This window comes from Betta splendens, chromosome 22 (genome assembly GCF_900634795.4).
Source record: "Betta splendens chromosome 22, fBetSpl5.4, whole genome shotgun sequence".
NCBI classification, from domain to species: domain Eukaryota; kingdom Metazoa; phylum Chordata; class Actinopteri; order Anabantiformes; family Osphronemidae; genus Betta; species Betta splendens.
Window position 1 is genome coordinate 14,836,361 of NC_040900.2, and position 14,947 is coordinate 14,851,307.

General features: G+C 38.4%; 2 protein-coding genes across 4 annotated transcripts; one reads left to right on the forward strand and one right to left on the reverse strand.

Moving 5' to 3' along the window:
• Positions 1-45: 45 nt before the first annotated feature.
• LOC114848466 (G-protein coupled receptor family C group 6 member A-like) lies at positions 46-3,905 on the forward strand. The gene is made up of 6 exons (XM_029138949.3): positions 46-209; positions 300-561; positions 648-1,415; positions 1,579-1,794; positions 1,879-1,996; positions 2,167-3,905. The coding sequence occupies exons 1-6, from the start codon at positions 46-48 to the stop codon at positions 3,090-3,092; spliced, it is 2,454 nt and encodes an 817-aa protein (XP_028994782.1). The 3' UTR covers positions 3,093-3,905.
• A 381-nt stretch (positions 3,906-4,286) lies between these two features.
• Positions 4,287-8,838, reverse strand: odc1 (ornithine decarboxylase 1). 3 transcript variants are annotated; one of them, XM_029138953.3, is made up of 11 exons: positions 8,697-8,838; positions 7,735-7,883; positions 7,517-7,652; positions 7,149-7,322; positions 6,865-7,037; positions 6,550-6,766; positions 6,380-6,463; positions 6,143-6,305; positions 5,935-6,050; positions 5,620-5,834; positions 4,287-5,507 (listed from the first exon to the last, which is right to left on the reverse strand). In XM_029138953.3, the coding sequence occupies exons 3-11, from the start codon at positions 7,625-7,627 to the stop codon at positions 5,372-5,374; spliced, it is 1,389 nt and encodes a 462-aa protein (XP_028994786.1). In that variant the 5' UTR covers positions 7,628-7,652; positions 7,735-7,883; positions 8,697-8,838; the 3' UTR covers positions 4,287-5,371. The 3 variants fall into 3 exon arrangements, with proteins under 3 accessions (XP_028994786.1, XP_028994787.1, XP_028994785.1); XM_029138954.3 differs by having other exon boundaries at positions 5,935-6,047; positions 8,677-8,831; XM_029138952.3 differs by having other exon boundaries at positions 8,677-8,830.
• Positions 8,839-14,947: the final 6,109 nt, after the last annotated feature.

Below are 14,947 nucleotides of genomic sequence, written 5' to 3' on the forward strand. Positions count from 1 at the left end.
AGAACAACTGGTTGCGCGCAATTATTTTTGGTCTGTGCAGGCACAATGTTTCTGCGGTTTGTCAGTGCCATGAGTGGTCTTTGCCTTTGTTTGAGTCAAATGCCTTTTCTGCGTGCCTACTCACCAGGCGACATCATCATAGGTGGGCTTTTCCCTCTTCACGTGACAACAAATAGATCCACGACGCCTGGGCCGCTCTTCTGTAGTGAGTAAGTATGGCCGAGCTAAAAAAATCAATTTACTTGACATAGAACAATGAATTATTCATATATTTCATTTTTCCTTTGCCAATTTTACAGCTATGATGTCTCAGTTTTCTTACTCACTCAAGTAATGATACATACTATCGACCAAATAAATCTAAACACATCAAGTCTATCCAACCTAACGCTTGGGTATGACATCTATGACACGTGTGGAGATGTCAGTGTTGCCATGTTAGCAACACTGCAACTGCTAAAGAGCCAGTCAAACCCCAAAATAAAGGCTGTGATTGGTGCAAGGAATTCTGAAGTATCAGTAGCTACAGCACGAGTTACTGCTCTGTCATCACTTGCCCAGGTTTGTCTTCTATTTGCAGTCTAATAAATAAATAGAAAGACAATTATAAATGGATTTTAGCATGACTTCATTTCTGTTTGTTGCAGATTAGCTACTCGTCAACCAGTGAAGTTCTCAGCAACAAGATGAAGTTCCCCACTTTTTTGCGAACAATATCTAGTGACAAATATCAAACACAGGGCATCACAGAGCTGGTGAAACAGTTCAACTGGAAAACAGTAGCTATTATAGGAAGTGATGATGATTATGGGAAGTCTGGCAGTGGCAGTCTAGAGACACTCTTTAGCCAAAGTGACATTTGCATTGAATTTATTAATATCCTGCCTGATAACTTCAATTCTTCATATCTGGCTGACCTTGTTCATACTGTGAATGAATCCTTTGCAGAGGCCATCATCATGTTCACCAAGGAGATCAACGTTCATATGATCATGAAAGCAGCTGTTACAAACAGACTGAACAGAACATGGATTGCAAGTGATTCTTGGGCCAAGTCTACATATGTCTCTACAATTAAAGACATTGTGTTGGCTGGCCAGGTGTTTGGATTCATCTCTAAGAAGAATGAGGTGCCTGGTTTTGTAAACTATGTCAATTCAAGTTTCAGCAAAACCAATAACACCTTTCTAGAGCATTTCCTGACATGTTGTTCTAAATCTAAGGAGACAGGACAAAGTTGTTCTCTTACAAACGAATTTGGAAATTGTAATAACATAAGCTCCTTGGTGAATTACATCGATTACGCTTCATCATACAATACATATTTAGCTGTTCATGTTGTTTACGAGGGTCTCCTAAACTTGCTGAAGTGTGGGGTCCAACCATGTGAACAAAGAAACTTCACAGCTGCAGAGGTATAGTAATCACGCTGACACAAAGTGATTTGCTCCTGCTTTTGAAGAAATCACATTTATGGTTTGGGTTAGAGCATTGTTCCCTTTCCAATGTATTTCCATTAAATATGAGGTTGCAACCATCAGCAAGAAGGTTCAATGTACGTCTGGTTTGTCTCAACAGCTTCTGATGGAAATCAAGAAAGTCAACTTCACTGTGAACAACACACCTATATGGTTTGATGCCAACGGAGACCCCAGTTTAGGATATGACATTGTACACTGGAATGTGACTGAATCCATCGTAGACTTTAGACGTATTGGAGAATACCAGCCAAATTATCCCAAAGATATAAAAATCCTTAAGAACGATTTGGTTAGCAAGCTGCAAAGTGTGACTGTGAGGTCAACATTTTCTTTTTTATATTGCAGAAAAACATTTGAATATCAAGTGTGCTGATTTTGCTTTGCTTTACCTTCAAAGGTGACTATTTACAACTGCTCTAAAACATGCAGACCGGGACAACAACTGAAAGAGCAAAACAAAAAGTGTTGCAAAAAGTGTGTTCCTTGTGAGGATGGAGAGTACTCCAATAAAAGTGGTAGGTTTCTATTGGACAGTCAGGACAGAGGCATGTTTTCATGTCCACCATCCATTCATCTAAGCACTATTTCTACATTTTTAACATATTGTTTAACATTTAAAGAATGTGTGCATGCACAGAATAATGCTCAAGCAATGAACACTTCATCTCTATGCTCACATCTACAGCTCAGACCTGTACAGCTTGTGGTCCGAGACTTTATTCATCTCCAGAGAGAGATCTGTGTTTAATCAAAACCGAGGACATGCTACAGTGGTTTGATCCCCTCAGTATTGTTCTGACTACCTTCGGGGGCTTGGGGATAATTGTCACCGTTGTTTTTGCTGTTCTGTTTAGAATCTACCTTCATACTCCCATTGTGAAGGCGGTTGGGGGTAAATTGTGTTTTCTGGAGCTTTTTTCTCTGCTGACCTGCTTCTGCCTTTCATTCACCCTCATAGGAAAGCCCACTAAGATTTCCTGCATGGTAGGTCTGCCTGTCTTCGGAATTGCCTTTTCTCTTTGCATCTCTTGCATCCTGTCGAACCTGTTCCAAATCTTAGTGGGCTTCAGTTTTAAATTAAACATGGGGTCCTGGTTAAAGAAACTCAATCAGCCAGCAGCCGTGGTGACCGTTATTTCTGGGATCCAACTGGCCCTTTTTGTGTCATGGCTGTACTTGTACCCCCCATTTCCAGTGGAAACTATATTAAGTGACATCATCTTGCATGAGTGTGATAATGGCTCCACTGCTTTCTTTATAGCCACGACAGGCTATAATGCTTTCTTGGGTCTTACTTGTTTGATATTTGCATTCAAAGGTAAAAAGCTGCCAGACTTGTACAAAAATGCATATTTAATCACTATCAGCATGTTGCTGTTTCTAATCATTTGGCTCCTCTTCATCCAGATTTACATCAATAACTATGGAAAGAAAAAAACAGCTACAGAAGGTGGAGCTATACTAATTTCGAGCTACAGCATCCTCCTCTGTCACTTGGCCCCAAAGTGTTACATTATGTTGTTTAAGAAAGAGCTTAATAATGAGACTGCCATCACTGAGTACATCAGGAAGCATTTTGAGCGGAGAGAAACACCTGTAGTGAATTCATAATTTCACCTGTACTTGTCATTGTGATCAGTTCATTATTTGTGAAGATAAATGCAAGTTTACGGTTAAAATTTTTTCTTTTAATTCTTAAATTAAAATGTGCTAAATTAGGTGATACACAAAGTAGGGTAATGTTTTGACGTTTGTTTGTTTTTTTATCTTTCCTAATCTTTTCCTGAATTGTCCTAAATATGAACAATTCTGGAGGTTCACAAATTGTAAATAATTGTAAATAATTTAACACACTGAAGAACATAAAGTAGCATAGAGCTAACGGATGGATGGAAGTCAGTCAGAGATACTGTTAATGCTTCTATTCAGCTTGAATTAAAAAATGTGTAATAATAATAATTGAACTTTATTGATACCACATTGGGGTAATTATCTGTATTTTGACCCATCCCTTGAGGGAGCTAGCTTGAAATGCGTTGCTCAAGGACATACTTAGTGCTCTGGTGGGACTTTGAACCTGAAACCTTTTGCTCCCCAACGTTCTACTAACCGATGGACCAACATGTATAAGGTGTACTTTGTAAAAATATAGCTTTGAAAAACTTTGGATTATGAATAAATGATATACTAAATTATAATATATACTACTTCCTTTGCAAATAAAACAAGACCAAACACAGACTAAATTTGAAAGAATGTATACAAAACCGTACTCAGCAACGTGCATCCACAGTAACATATCAGAATCCTAAAACAGACTCAGAACATCCATCTTGCAGGACAATAGTGTAAGTTAAACAAGGTTTAGTGAATTGTAACCATGTTATTACCAAAGAAAGATAAATTTCCCTTCAATAAACAAACATGCACTTAAAACACTCGCTCACCTTTTTAGATGAAACTCAATATCTAAAACTTGGTTCATCTTTTAGGATGGCAGAAGCGACTTCAGACAATTCTGAACATTCTATTCTCAAAAAAGCACTTCTATAAATGGGATACAAGTTTATTGTTTACTTTAATGTGTTGGATGTGCACTTCAAAGAAAAGTGTTATGTAGCTGAAGCTCAGTCGTAAATAGGTTTACCACAATCAGTTACAACTGAACAAACCTTAACTGCTCTGTAGCGTACGCAAAGCTCTAACAGTAATGTAGACATATAGCCACATGATGGAGGTCTTAAACCTTCATGGAAAGCTTCAGTGGGGTCCCCAGTGCTACAGTAATTTTTAGAAGACAGACAGTCTGGTTATGCACCTAACAAGTTATTTATTAAAAAAATACAAAACTTCAAAAGTTTCCATAGGAACGCATCATGAATTTGCAATCCCATCTCTTTTGTATCCATTCCAAACATATAGCCGAACACCCAATTGTAAATTTAACAGCTATTTTGCTTTCAAGAACTTACAAAAACATAAAATGAAAAACAAGAGAGGTGCTGTTTGATCTCTTGAGTCCCCATGTTTGAAATGTTAATCTTCAAGACTTGCTTTTGGCAGCACTTGTAGAATCTGATGACTGGTACAAATATGAACATCGGGAAGTTGCAGGGAGCTGAAATGGTTATCTAGTATAAAGGAGCTCTAGCAAGTCAATTCCTGCAGCTATATTAGCACAGAATAACAATATATTGTGCTTGAATATGCAGACCACAGTTATGCAAGTTATAAGTAATGGCGGTATTTATGAGCTGTATAAAAGCACAAGACTTACACAACGCATTACATTAATGTCAGTTTAACAAAGTAATAAATAGTTAAGTTATCATCTTGAGGATTAACACTTAAGGCGGTCTCTGTACAGGAGAGGCAAATACGGAAAACAACATAGCAGCTATTCTTTGAGGATAATCACCCCTTCAAACATCTCAGCGCCACCAAATACTTGAACCTTGGCTTTTACAGGCCAGTCCATCAAAGCTACAAACAACCTATGCTAAATGACCATTGAAGGACTAACCCTTTACTGCATGGACTTTACCTGTGATGCCCTCATGCCATGCCTCCTCTTTCACATTACCCTATTTCAGCAACTTTTTTCTGCATAACGGAATTCCAGTATTGATAGGCATGTCCCCAAATCAGACAAAAGATAGAGCAAATTCAAGTAGGTGACTACCTTTTAACACTCTGCCTGGAACCTATGGATGAACGCAAAATGTGACTGCCTCATTTAGTGAAGGTTAATCCCCAGCTTCTATACAACATAGAAATGTGCATTGGGTCCCTCTCATTCTTCCGTCAAGTAACTGGCCATGAAATGTTGAGCAAACAAAATAACTGAATAATTTACAAAACAAATTCTAGATTTGCAGCATACAATGTGATTAAACCACATGGGCTTGGCATGGTTTGGTAGGTATCTCCAAGCTGCTCTCTCTGCCACAGCAGGCTGGTATTTCAAACAGGCAAGACTCCACAGAAGCTGGAATGGCCTGGGAACCGATCTGCTGCATTTTTTGCCTGTAGGCAACAGAACGGTTAGATTTTTGATATGCTTAAACCTATTAATATTTCTCGTGGGCAAAATCCATCTATCACTAACTACTACTTTAAGCATTTGACAGCTACTTACCAAGCAGAGCGGGACATAACATAGTGGATGTCCGGCCTTTGGAAGCCATTGAAAGTGGAGGACGCAGACACAGTGTAGGCACCCATGTTGTCAAAGACTAGCCAATCACCCACCTGCAGGTCAGGTAGGTAACACTGCTCAATAATTCGATCAAGTCCATCACAGGTTGGGCCCCAGATACTGCAGGGGTACATGAGCTCATCAGGTTTTGGCTTCTGTTTATATTAACAGGTGGAGAAAAAAAATGGGAGAGAAGTAAGCTTTTTTTCTACTTATTGGTTCATACAATTCAAAATTTGTTGCCAGTTTAGTCACCTTAGGTAGTATTGGCAAACACTCTGCATGGTCATATAATATGCAATTGAAAGATCCATAAACTCCATCATTGACATAATACATCAGAGTCTTGTCTATGGTCTCTTTGTCGTCTTCTATTCAAAAAGGGAAGAAAAAAATCACAAATTACTCTATAAAAACCACAGTGTAACTGAATAAAAGCCATTTTGCAAATCAATGGCACTACCATCAGAGCCCAAGTCTTCATCCATGATGACCTTCTTTGCTATGATGTTTACCACGAGTGTGTAAGCAGATGCCACATAATAGCGGCCTGGCTCGGCGATGATCTTGATGTCAGTCTCATCAGGGAAATACTTGTCCAAGGCTAAGTTGATGACGCTTGTGCTCTAGAGAAGAGGGGTCACATTTAAATTGGTCTGCTGATAATTGTAAGGCAAGTCATCTTTGACAAAAGCTTTACCTCTTCAAATTTGAGTTGTCCATTGTCTGAACCAGGGAAACCACCACCAATGTCCAATAGGTGCATGTTAAAACCTAGTTCATTCTAGGTCACAAAATGAAAAGAAAAAAAAAGCTCCTTGTTGAATGAAAACCAATACATCAATTTCATGCATTTGCGTCAGTACTTACCCCCATATCAAAAACTAAACGTCCATCAGCAATAGCCTGGGTGTACGTTTCTGGGTCAGTGCAGCCACTGCCAACATGGAAACTGACACCAATTACATCCAGGCCCAGTTCTTTAGCACGCTCTAGGAGACTTCGGCAAGACTTCAGTGGGGCCCCAAACTTCACACTCAGACGACACAACGCCTTTGAATCATCAGTGGCAATGCGCAGCACCAGCCTGATCACAAGACACCATTAAAGTTTATTCCAGGCAGATACAGAGAAGCAGCAAAATAAACCACAAAAATTGCCAATGAGGGTGTCAATAACACTAACTTGGCATTCTCATGATAGCGAGCCACTTTCATCAGTTCCACCTCGCTATCAAAGGTCATCATCTGAATCCCATGGGCAGATGCATACTTTATCTGAGAAACTTGCTTGCAGGGATTGGCATATATGACCCTGCTTGGATCTACACCCAGAGACTGAACCAGTTGAATCTCCGTCTAGAGGCAGAAGAATGCAGAGGTTAAAATTGAAGTTGTAGCAGGCCAGAGGGCTTTACTGTTATTTCATTTAGAACAATGTGTAAAATGATAAATTTTCCCCCAAATCACCTTGCTTGCACAGTCAAAGCCAGTTCCTAGAGATGCCAGCGTTTTAAGTATCGGCCAACTATCATTGCACTTGACAGCATAGAAAGGAGTGACACGAGGTAATGCCCTTTTCCAGCGTTGGTGTTTTTTAGTCACATCTCCCAAGTCACAAACATAAAAAGCATCTCTGTCATCCTGTAATGAAGTGCATGATTGGATTTAGGCAAAAAACATCTATTCTAAACACTTTATAATGCAACTTAAGAAACCACATTAGTACTTTAATATTACATACAACACTGTCAGAAGCAAAGGATTTTATAATATTAGTCAAATTAAACACAAAAAGCTACTGCGTAACCCCTAAAACACCAGCACAGGAAACTTACGGTCTGTGACGACTCATTGATTTTCTGTTCAATAGTGTCAGGGGCAGAGAATCCCTCCTCCAAGAATGAGAATTCAAAGTCCGTGACAGCAAACGTATTCATGGTATTCATTGGTTCTTTTGATTTATTAAGTAAACTTAAAGAGAAATAGAGACATTGCATTAAGATTTGAGATTACGATCTTGTCTCTTTGGCGTCGACTTTAAAAGATAACTTACTTGGCTACAGGAGAAGTGAAATATGGTTTTGCAGTTTCTCAGATGCAGAGTAGCCAAGGTGGCTCGCCAGTGAAGTTAAACCCCTTCAAATAAGACTCAAGCCCAGGGCCTGCAGTGTAGGCAGTGAGTGATTTCCTTGAGCGATGATTCTGTGAGCAACATGAGTTGATTTAATCAATGCAAGCAAACATTTTTTTTTTAACTGAAGTAGCAAGACATAACCTAGAACTTGACTAATGAGTTTTAGTTTTAAACTTTAACTACATCGAAGTACCTAGACTCAGGTTAGGGAAGCGCCGTTCAATTATTAAAAGTTATACGGAAGGCCTATTTTGTCATATTTACTTAAATAACTCTTTATGTAACTTACAGGTTAACGGGATATGCACAGGAAAAGGTACGTCCTGCAGTCTAGGTTTAATCCAATTACAAAGAAGGTACGGCTTCGGCATGAAGAGTGACGGGCAAATGAACCAATGAGTGTCCCATAAATTACAACATACCGGGTTACGTCCAGCTTTTCGTGCCATGAGGTTACTGCTTGAAGTTACGATTAACCATTTATATTTTACATTAGTTCATAAATGACGTAGGCATTCTAAAATTTGTGACCGCCAAGAAGGATTTCGTCACAATTGAATGTCGTTCCAGCTAGTTACACAAGTTAGGGGGCACAAATATGAAGCGTGTAACTACTAGCTAGCCAGTAGCCTGAGCACCGGCCACGTCCTAGCTAAGTTAGGTAACACCTAGAAGCCATTCCGTTATGAATGAAACTGACGTTACGCTTGCGGCTAACCGGTATAGCACGTTAACATTAACGTAGTAAACCCCTTAGCATTGTTCTTTGTAAGGCGCCATGACCGAACCACGCTGCTGGACAGCTAGCGTTGGTTCAGGGGAATTTACTGAAAAATGACATATCGAAAACTCCTGGCTTACCTTAAAAAGCATTTACAAACCGTTTTTCCATTACACCCGAAGGCTGGTATTAAGAAGAAATTAAGCAGCTCTTCTGCACATTGAAGTCTGCTGCTACTGCCGCAACTCCGCCACAGGGACTGAAACTACAGTGGAGGCCGGCGCGTGAGCCAGTAGTACTTATAGAGAGGCCGTTACCCCAGCAACGCAACCAGCTGAAACCGGCCTTCCATTTACTTATGAACCGGTTTCAGCTCGCCACCCCATCCACATGGTGGAGTAAGTGAAGGCAGGCCGGCAGACAGACATGGCCTGCTAAATTACTGAAGGCAATGCAAGCATGCTTAAACAGCTTTTCGTTTTTCACTCAATGGAGCGGGTCAACTTCTAGACCTGCATTGTTGGTTGGTTGCGAAATCTTTGTTTAAAGCACATGCATCCACTAATATGATTATAAGACGTGCAGGGGATTGGGAAACTACACTAAAACCTGATTGATCGAATTATAATTAACTACATGTTGTCTGTTAAAAAAGTGTAAACCCTCTGATTCCACATCAAGTGTGAAAATGTTTTTCTTTGTAAAATATAATAATATACTCAATATTGCAATAAATTATTAGCAGTATTTTATTTTATTGTTTTGTTTTATTTTTTATTTTCTATATATTATTGCTGAAAAAGCATCAATGGAGGAGATAATTAATGATGATGATAATAATAATATTTTTATGTTTTTGCCAGTGCAGGTTACAGGTTTGCACAAAACAAACCTGCACAGCATTTGTGGTAATCTCAAAGATGCTGTGTCATGCTGGCAGACTGCAGCAGTCTGATTGCATCGTCATAGTGATAGCAACAGTCAGCTTAGTCTTACACTGGCCTGCTTGCTTAGATCTTAGAAGAAAGATCACATGGCTGTTTTAGCTCTGTCAACCAACCAAGTCAACAAATACTATCTTTCTTCAGATTTAAATATATATAAATGTCCTCATGAGTACTTACTAAGGAAATGGCACATATTATTTTATAATTTTGCATCCATGCGTGTGGTTTAAGTTTTATTTATCAATTAAAACATATTTAAAAGTTAAGTTAAAAGCTAAGTCAATAAGAAATGTGTGCAGAATTAAAGAAGAATTTCCTCACAGTGCAATCAGCCCAAAGGTTACTATCAACTTTCCAAGCAGACGTTACCAAATGGAGAATTAAGCATTGGGTTAGTGTGACCCACTGTACAGGAAACTTAAGGACTTCATGGCAACCACATATCCATGGTCTTAATTATGTTTTCCAGGTCTTGAGGCAACAATCAAGATGGTATTCTCTCTGCAATATGGGTCTTCTGCAGAGTTGGTGAATGAAGTCATAATTTCCAAGCTGTTTAATCACCCAAAAGTAAAAAGCACAGCTCTTTCTGAAATGTTAGAATGAGGTTAAGTGGCAAAGCCTGCACAATGACATAATCTGCCATCATATTAATTTGATATATTTCATAGTCCTGTCCTGGATATGAACTTGTAGTGGCCAGGCTCATTTCCTCTGCAGAACTTTGCCTCTCATAAGTGAAAAAAATCACTTTCAACAGATGTTCATTCACTTGTGTAAAGTAAAAAACTGAAAACTCAAGTTATATTCTATGACAAATCTGGATTAGACCACTGTGGCTCTTTTCTCTGTTTTGTTTTGTTAATTTCTCATCCATTAAATATCTAATTTCTTTTTCTTCCTCCTTGTAATGTCTATCTTTCACTGTGAGGAGTTCCTGTTATCATTGCTGTGGACCATTGTGACCACACTCCCACATTTACAAGGCTCTGGAAAAGACAACGAAAATGATTGTTATTTTCACCCACAAGGGAGGTGTAACAGCCTCTCTGCACCTGGCCTTTCTTTCAATTTTTTGTTAGCTCAAAGTTGCATGATGAAATATAGCTGCAATATGGAAATGTATAGATGCAACCAGTCAATTCAGTACTGTGTGTGTTCTAAAGTTCATTTCAGACACAGGAGATCATTTGTGTTGTATAAAGTTTTTTTGAGTGTGTAAATGATGTTTACCTTCACATTATTTAAATTTACTTCCTGTTCAACCTGAAATAAAAACATTAGCTTCAGGTAATAAAAGAAAAGTAAAATTAGACATTTGGCAATGAAGCAGGAACATGACCAGAAACAAGGTTGTACTGTGAACACCTGTTATAAATTTAAAACTATGATTGATCATATTAAGCGCTTCATCTTTCCTTGACATAATGAAATACCTACCTTGCATTCAGTCCAACAGCTTTATTGTTTTTAGTTTAGTCCGGTCCAGTTTGGCTCTGACAGCTACTTAGCCTGGAACAGTTTCTCTGCTTAGGTAGACTGAAACAATGGTATCAGAGCCATCATTTTAGATTAGACAGAGAGAATCTGATGGGTGTAATCCCCCTAACATTATGTTGACACACGACTTCAACTTAAAGCCCTGATGACGCCACAGACACCCCTCCCCCTCAGACAGCCGGGTAGAGTTAAGTCTATAGGACAGGCAATCAGCCAGACAGAAAGTTCCCTGTAAAATCCCAGACTTTCAATGGTTTAGTCATCACATCAATGCAGGTTTCCATAGAAAGAGAGGGAAATCTAAGGAGACATACACAGTGACGAATATGTTCATGTAAAGGGTGGAACTTAATGTTAGGATATTCAGTTTAGCAAAATACACAGAGAGGAGGTATCTTGTAATTTAGGTCACACTGTAGTGTCTGTATTGTTACACCAAAGGTAAGTTGAAGGCTTGTTCCTGTAGATCTCTGCTGACTGAGCTCATCTACAGCGAGTTCATTCACCAGCTGTTAGTACTTTGTTCCTGCCTTTTTGACATCTTGACAAACTACAGCAAATATTGCAGGATGACATTTTAAAACCTTCTGAACAAAACTTTCTTGCCCGTTGCTGTAATTTACTGGCTTTCCACCAGCAGCCTAATGACCTTACAGTTAGCAATCTTTGTCGAATAGTGCCCACTGAGGCCATGGGTGGTGCTAACAAGATAATGACAAATTCTAAAAGGCAGTGTAGAATAGCGCAAGAAGGAACACGCCACAATGTGAGCAAAATGAACCAGTAACACAGTAGTACAAAAAAAACCCCTAAATGTTCTTGAAATAACAGCTGCAGCCCCAGATAGTTTCATGAATTCTAAAAAATATCAGTTTCTGGATTTAAATTCATTTCTTTATTTTTAAAAAAAGAAGAAAATGCCATTTGGTGTCTGAGAACGTACAAACCAACCTTGGTGTACATCAAAATTTGGAAAGCTTTACACAGCCTTGTTGTATGTTAGGACTCAACAACAGGCCAGCAGTGGTTTTTGCGATTTGACTAATTAATTAAAAGGAAAATGCATATCTAATGTGTACATTGATGATTGTATAGCTATGCTAACAGATTGTGTACTTAAGAGTTTATACTGCATTTGTAAATTAATTTTACACTTACTTAGTGTTGACCTGATCGGGAAAGAGTTAAAGTATCTTGAATGTCTTCACACTTTAGCTCATCTGACACTTTTACTGGTTAATATTGTAGATGTAGTGAGACCAGGATATATAAATCTTAGACAGAACATATTAGTTACCAGGTAACAAACAATTACAGTTTATTCCACCTTCTTTGAAGCAGGCAGCTTGTGTCCCTGCTGCCTAGTTCTGTACAAACAGCACCTCAACCGCCTCAGGTCCAGGCAAATAATATGTGGAGCTTCTTATCTTAGTTTTCCACATACCCTCTAGGAATATAAACACTAACTGCTGCATAACAGAATTTCAAAAGAAAACATGCTCAAAGGCACACACATTATTGGTTTGTGTATAAAACATTTTTATAAAATATCTCACCAACTATGACATGGATTGATATCAGATTTGGAAAATCCTAAATTCAGTTTAAGTTAGTATGATGTAAATTCATTCTAGACACCAAAGTTGAATATTAATGAAAGCAAGTTAAGTATAGTAAGTATTGTGATATCACTATCAGATCTTTCAACTGCTTATCTTCACGTCATAATGATTATATGATCTGATATAATGTAGCTCTACCATGGCTTAGATGAGTGACTAGAATCTGAAAAAAACAGTAGGACTTGAAATGCATAGTAGAATCCGTTAAATGCCTTAACTTTTATTAATTAATTTGTTTGATCAATGAGCATAGATGATAAAATGCTAACCTCAACTCTAACATCTAACTATCTTAGATTCTACCATGTTCCTAGAAGCACAGGTTGAGGTGGAGGAATAGCAGTAATCTATACCTTAGATACCTCTTCTGAAATTTTATCTAAGTTCTTAGCACTATATACTGTAGTGGGTGACTCAACACTGCTTTTAACACAGTGCTAAATTCCATTGGTTTTGTACATCGCGCAGATGAACTCACATACTATTTTGATTATGTCATAATTTAAATTCTTTAAATTAAGTATACAAAGAAACCAGCCTTTGACCACAGCTGTCTCACTTGAGTTATGAAAAGAAAGCTGTATTAAACAACTTTGCTGACTAAGCATTTCTTCTTCGTTCAAGGTTGAGTTGCCCTAAGTTAGTCCACTTGGCAGTCTAGAGAGCAAGGCCGGAGAAAAAAAGTGTGTGATCACTGGAACATCTTTTGTACTTTACAGGGTTGGCCTGCAGGCTGTATCAGCACATTTCACTGCTGTAATAATTTCTGAGAATAATGACTAAGGAGAATGCTCGTTGCTTCACATTTTAGACATCATCTTAATCATATGTCATCTATATAGATTGGGATAAATGGGGAGAAGCATGACTATCGCCTTTACTGACATGCTTTCATATAATCTGAATTGTGGCAGGTTTGACAGTACAAATAAACAAGCTGGAATGTTAAATTATCAGCCAAAAAAACTGTTATCTGACATAAACTCTAACTATCTCAAAGGAGTGGCCTGCTTCTACATGGAACTAATATACATGTGGTATCGAGTGAATTTCTGGGTACAGTAAGATTGCTTTAAGTACACCCAAACTTTTATTCAACTATTTAAAAATGCATAACAGATAAAAGTTGGCACATACTCTATAAGCCATGTGTTGTAATTTTTTACAAAATACAGGTTGGTCACTTAACTTTCCAATCTATGAGATGGAAAACATATTCATCTCTTGCAGCCGATGTGCAAAGTGAATACTATGGCAAATCTCATAAATTGGCAATAGTAAAGAAGCTTTGTGATATTAGACAACTTCAGATGAGTCCAGTATTGCTCTGCTGAGGAATCACAAACCAACAAACCTCCTTTATGTCTAAAATTTTTCAGGATTGGCCTTCAGGCTGAACCAGCATATTTCACTGCTGTGATCATTTCTGAGAATAATTACTGCGGAGATATCATCTGAACTCTGTGTCTACTGTGGCAGGTTAGACAGTACAAATAAACAAGCTGGAATGTTGAATTATCAGGCAAAAAACTGTTCTCCGACATAAACTTTATCCCAAAAGCAGGCCTGCTTCTATATGGAACTAATGTACATGTTGTATCGAGTGAATTTCTGGGTACATTAAGATTCTTTTAAGTACACCCAAACTTCTATTCAACTATGGCAGCATAAGGATTCCTCAAGTAAAACTGCATAAGAGATCAAAAGTGGCACATACTCTACAAGCCAGGTGTTTATTTTACAAAATACAGGTTGGTCATTTTCCAATCTATGAGATGCAAACCTTATAAATTGGCCATAGTGAAGAAGCTTTGTGATATTATAAAACTTCAGATGAGTCCAGTATTGCTGTAGTGAGAAATCAAATAAACCTCATTCATGTTCAAAGTTTTTCAGGGTTGGCCTGCAGGCTGTATCAGCACATTTCACTGCTGTGATCCTTTCTGAGAACAATGACTGAGAATGCTCATTGCTTTGCTCTTGAGTTGCTTGTTGAGTCCAGTATTACTATGGTGAGAAATCGAACAAACCTCCCTCATGTTCAAAATGGGTTAATGCAGAGGCAGAAACGCTTTCACCCTATCAGTACGCTGGGGGGATGGGTCAGCCCCTCCTTTTCCAAGAAAGGCAGTTGTTGGCAGGGGAAAGAAGAGAAAGATCCTTATTCACGTTTTTCCCCTCTCCCATAAACTTTTGATGCCAGCAAAGTGATCTGCTTGCATTAAAGTCTCAAGACAAGACTCATTAAGGTCCTATTGCCCTCCAAATAGTATAACTGCAATGAAATAACAGCAACATTAACAAGGAGGTGAACCAAATATAATATATTGCAATTAATACAA

What these genes read in the sequence shown, in the direction of transcription:
- LOC114848466 (XM_029138949.3), top strand. Translation starts at nt 46, where the DNA reads ATGTTTCTGCGGTTTGTCAGTGCCATGAGTGGTCTTTGCCTTTGTTTG. An exon ending in CTCTGTCATCACTTGCCCAG is followed by an intron (nt 562 to 647) that starts GTTTGTCTTCTA and finishes TGTTTGTTGCAG; the next exon opens with ATTAGCTACTCGTCAACCAG. An exon ending in AGAGTACTCCAATAAAAGTG is followed by an intron (nt 1,997 to 2,166) that starts GTAGGTTTCTAT and finishes TCACATCTACAG; the next exon opens with CTCAGACCTGTACAGCTTGT.
- odc1 (XM_029138953.3), bottom strand. Translation starts at nt 7,627, where the DNA reads ATGAATACCATGAATACGTTTGCTGTCACGGACTTTGAATTCTCATTC. An exon ending in TGAAGACTTGGGCTCTGATG is followed by an intron (nt 6,051 to 6,142) that starts GTAGTGCCATTG and finishes CTTTTTGAATAG; the next exon opens with AAGACGACAAAGAGACCATA. An exon ending in GTTTGCCAATACTACCTAAG is followed by an intron (nt 5,835 to 5,934) that starts GTGACTAAACTG and finishes TAATATAAACAG; the next exon opens with AAGCCAAAACCTGATGAGCT.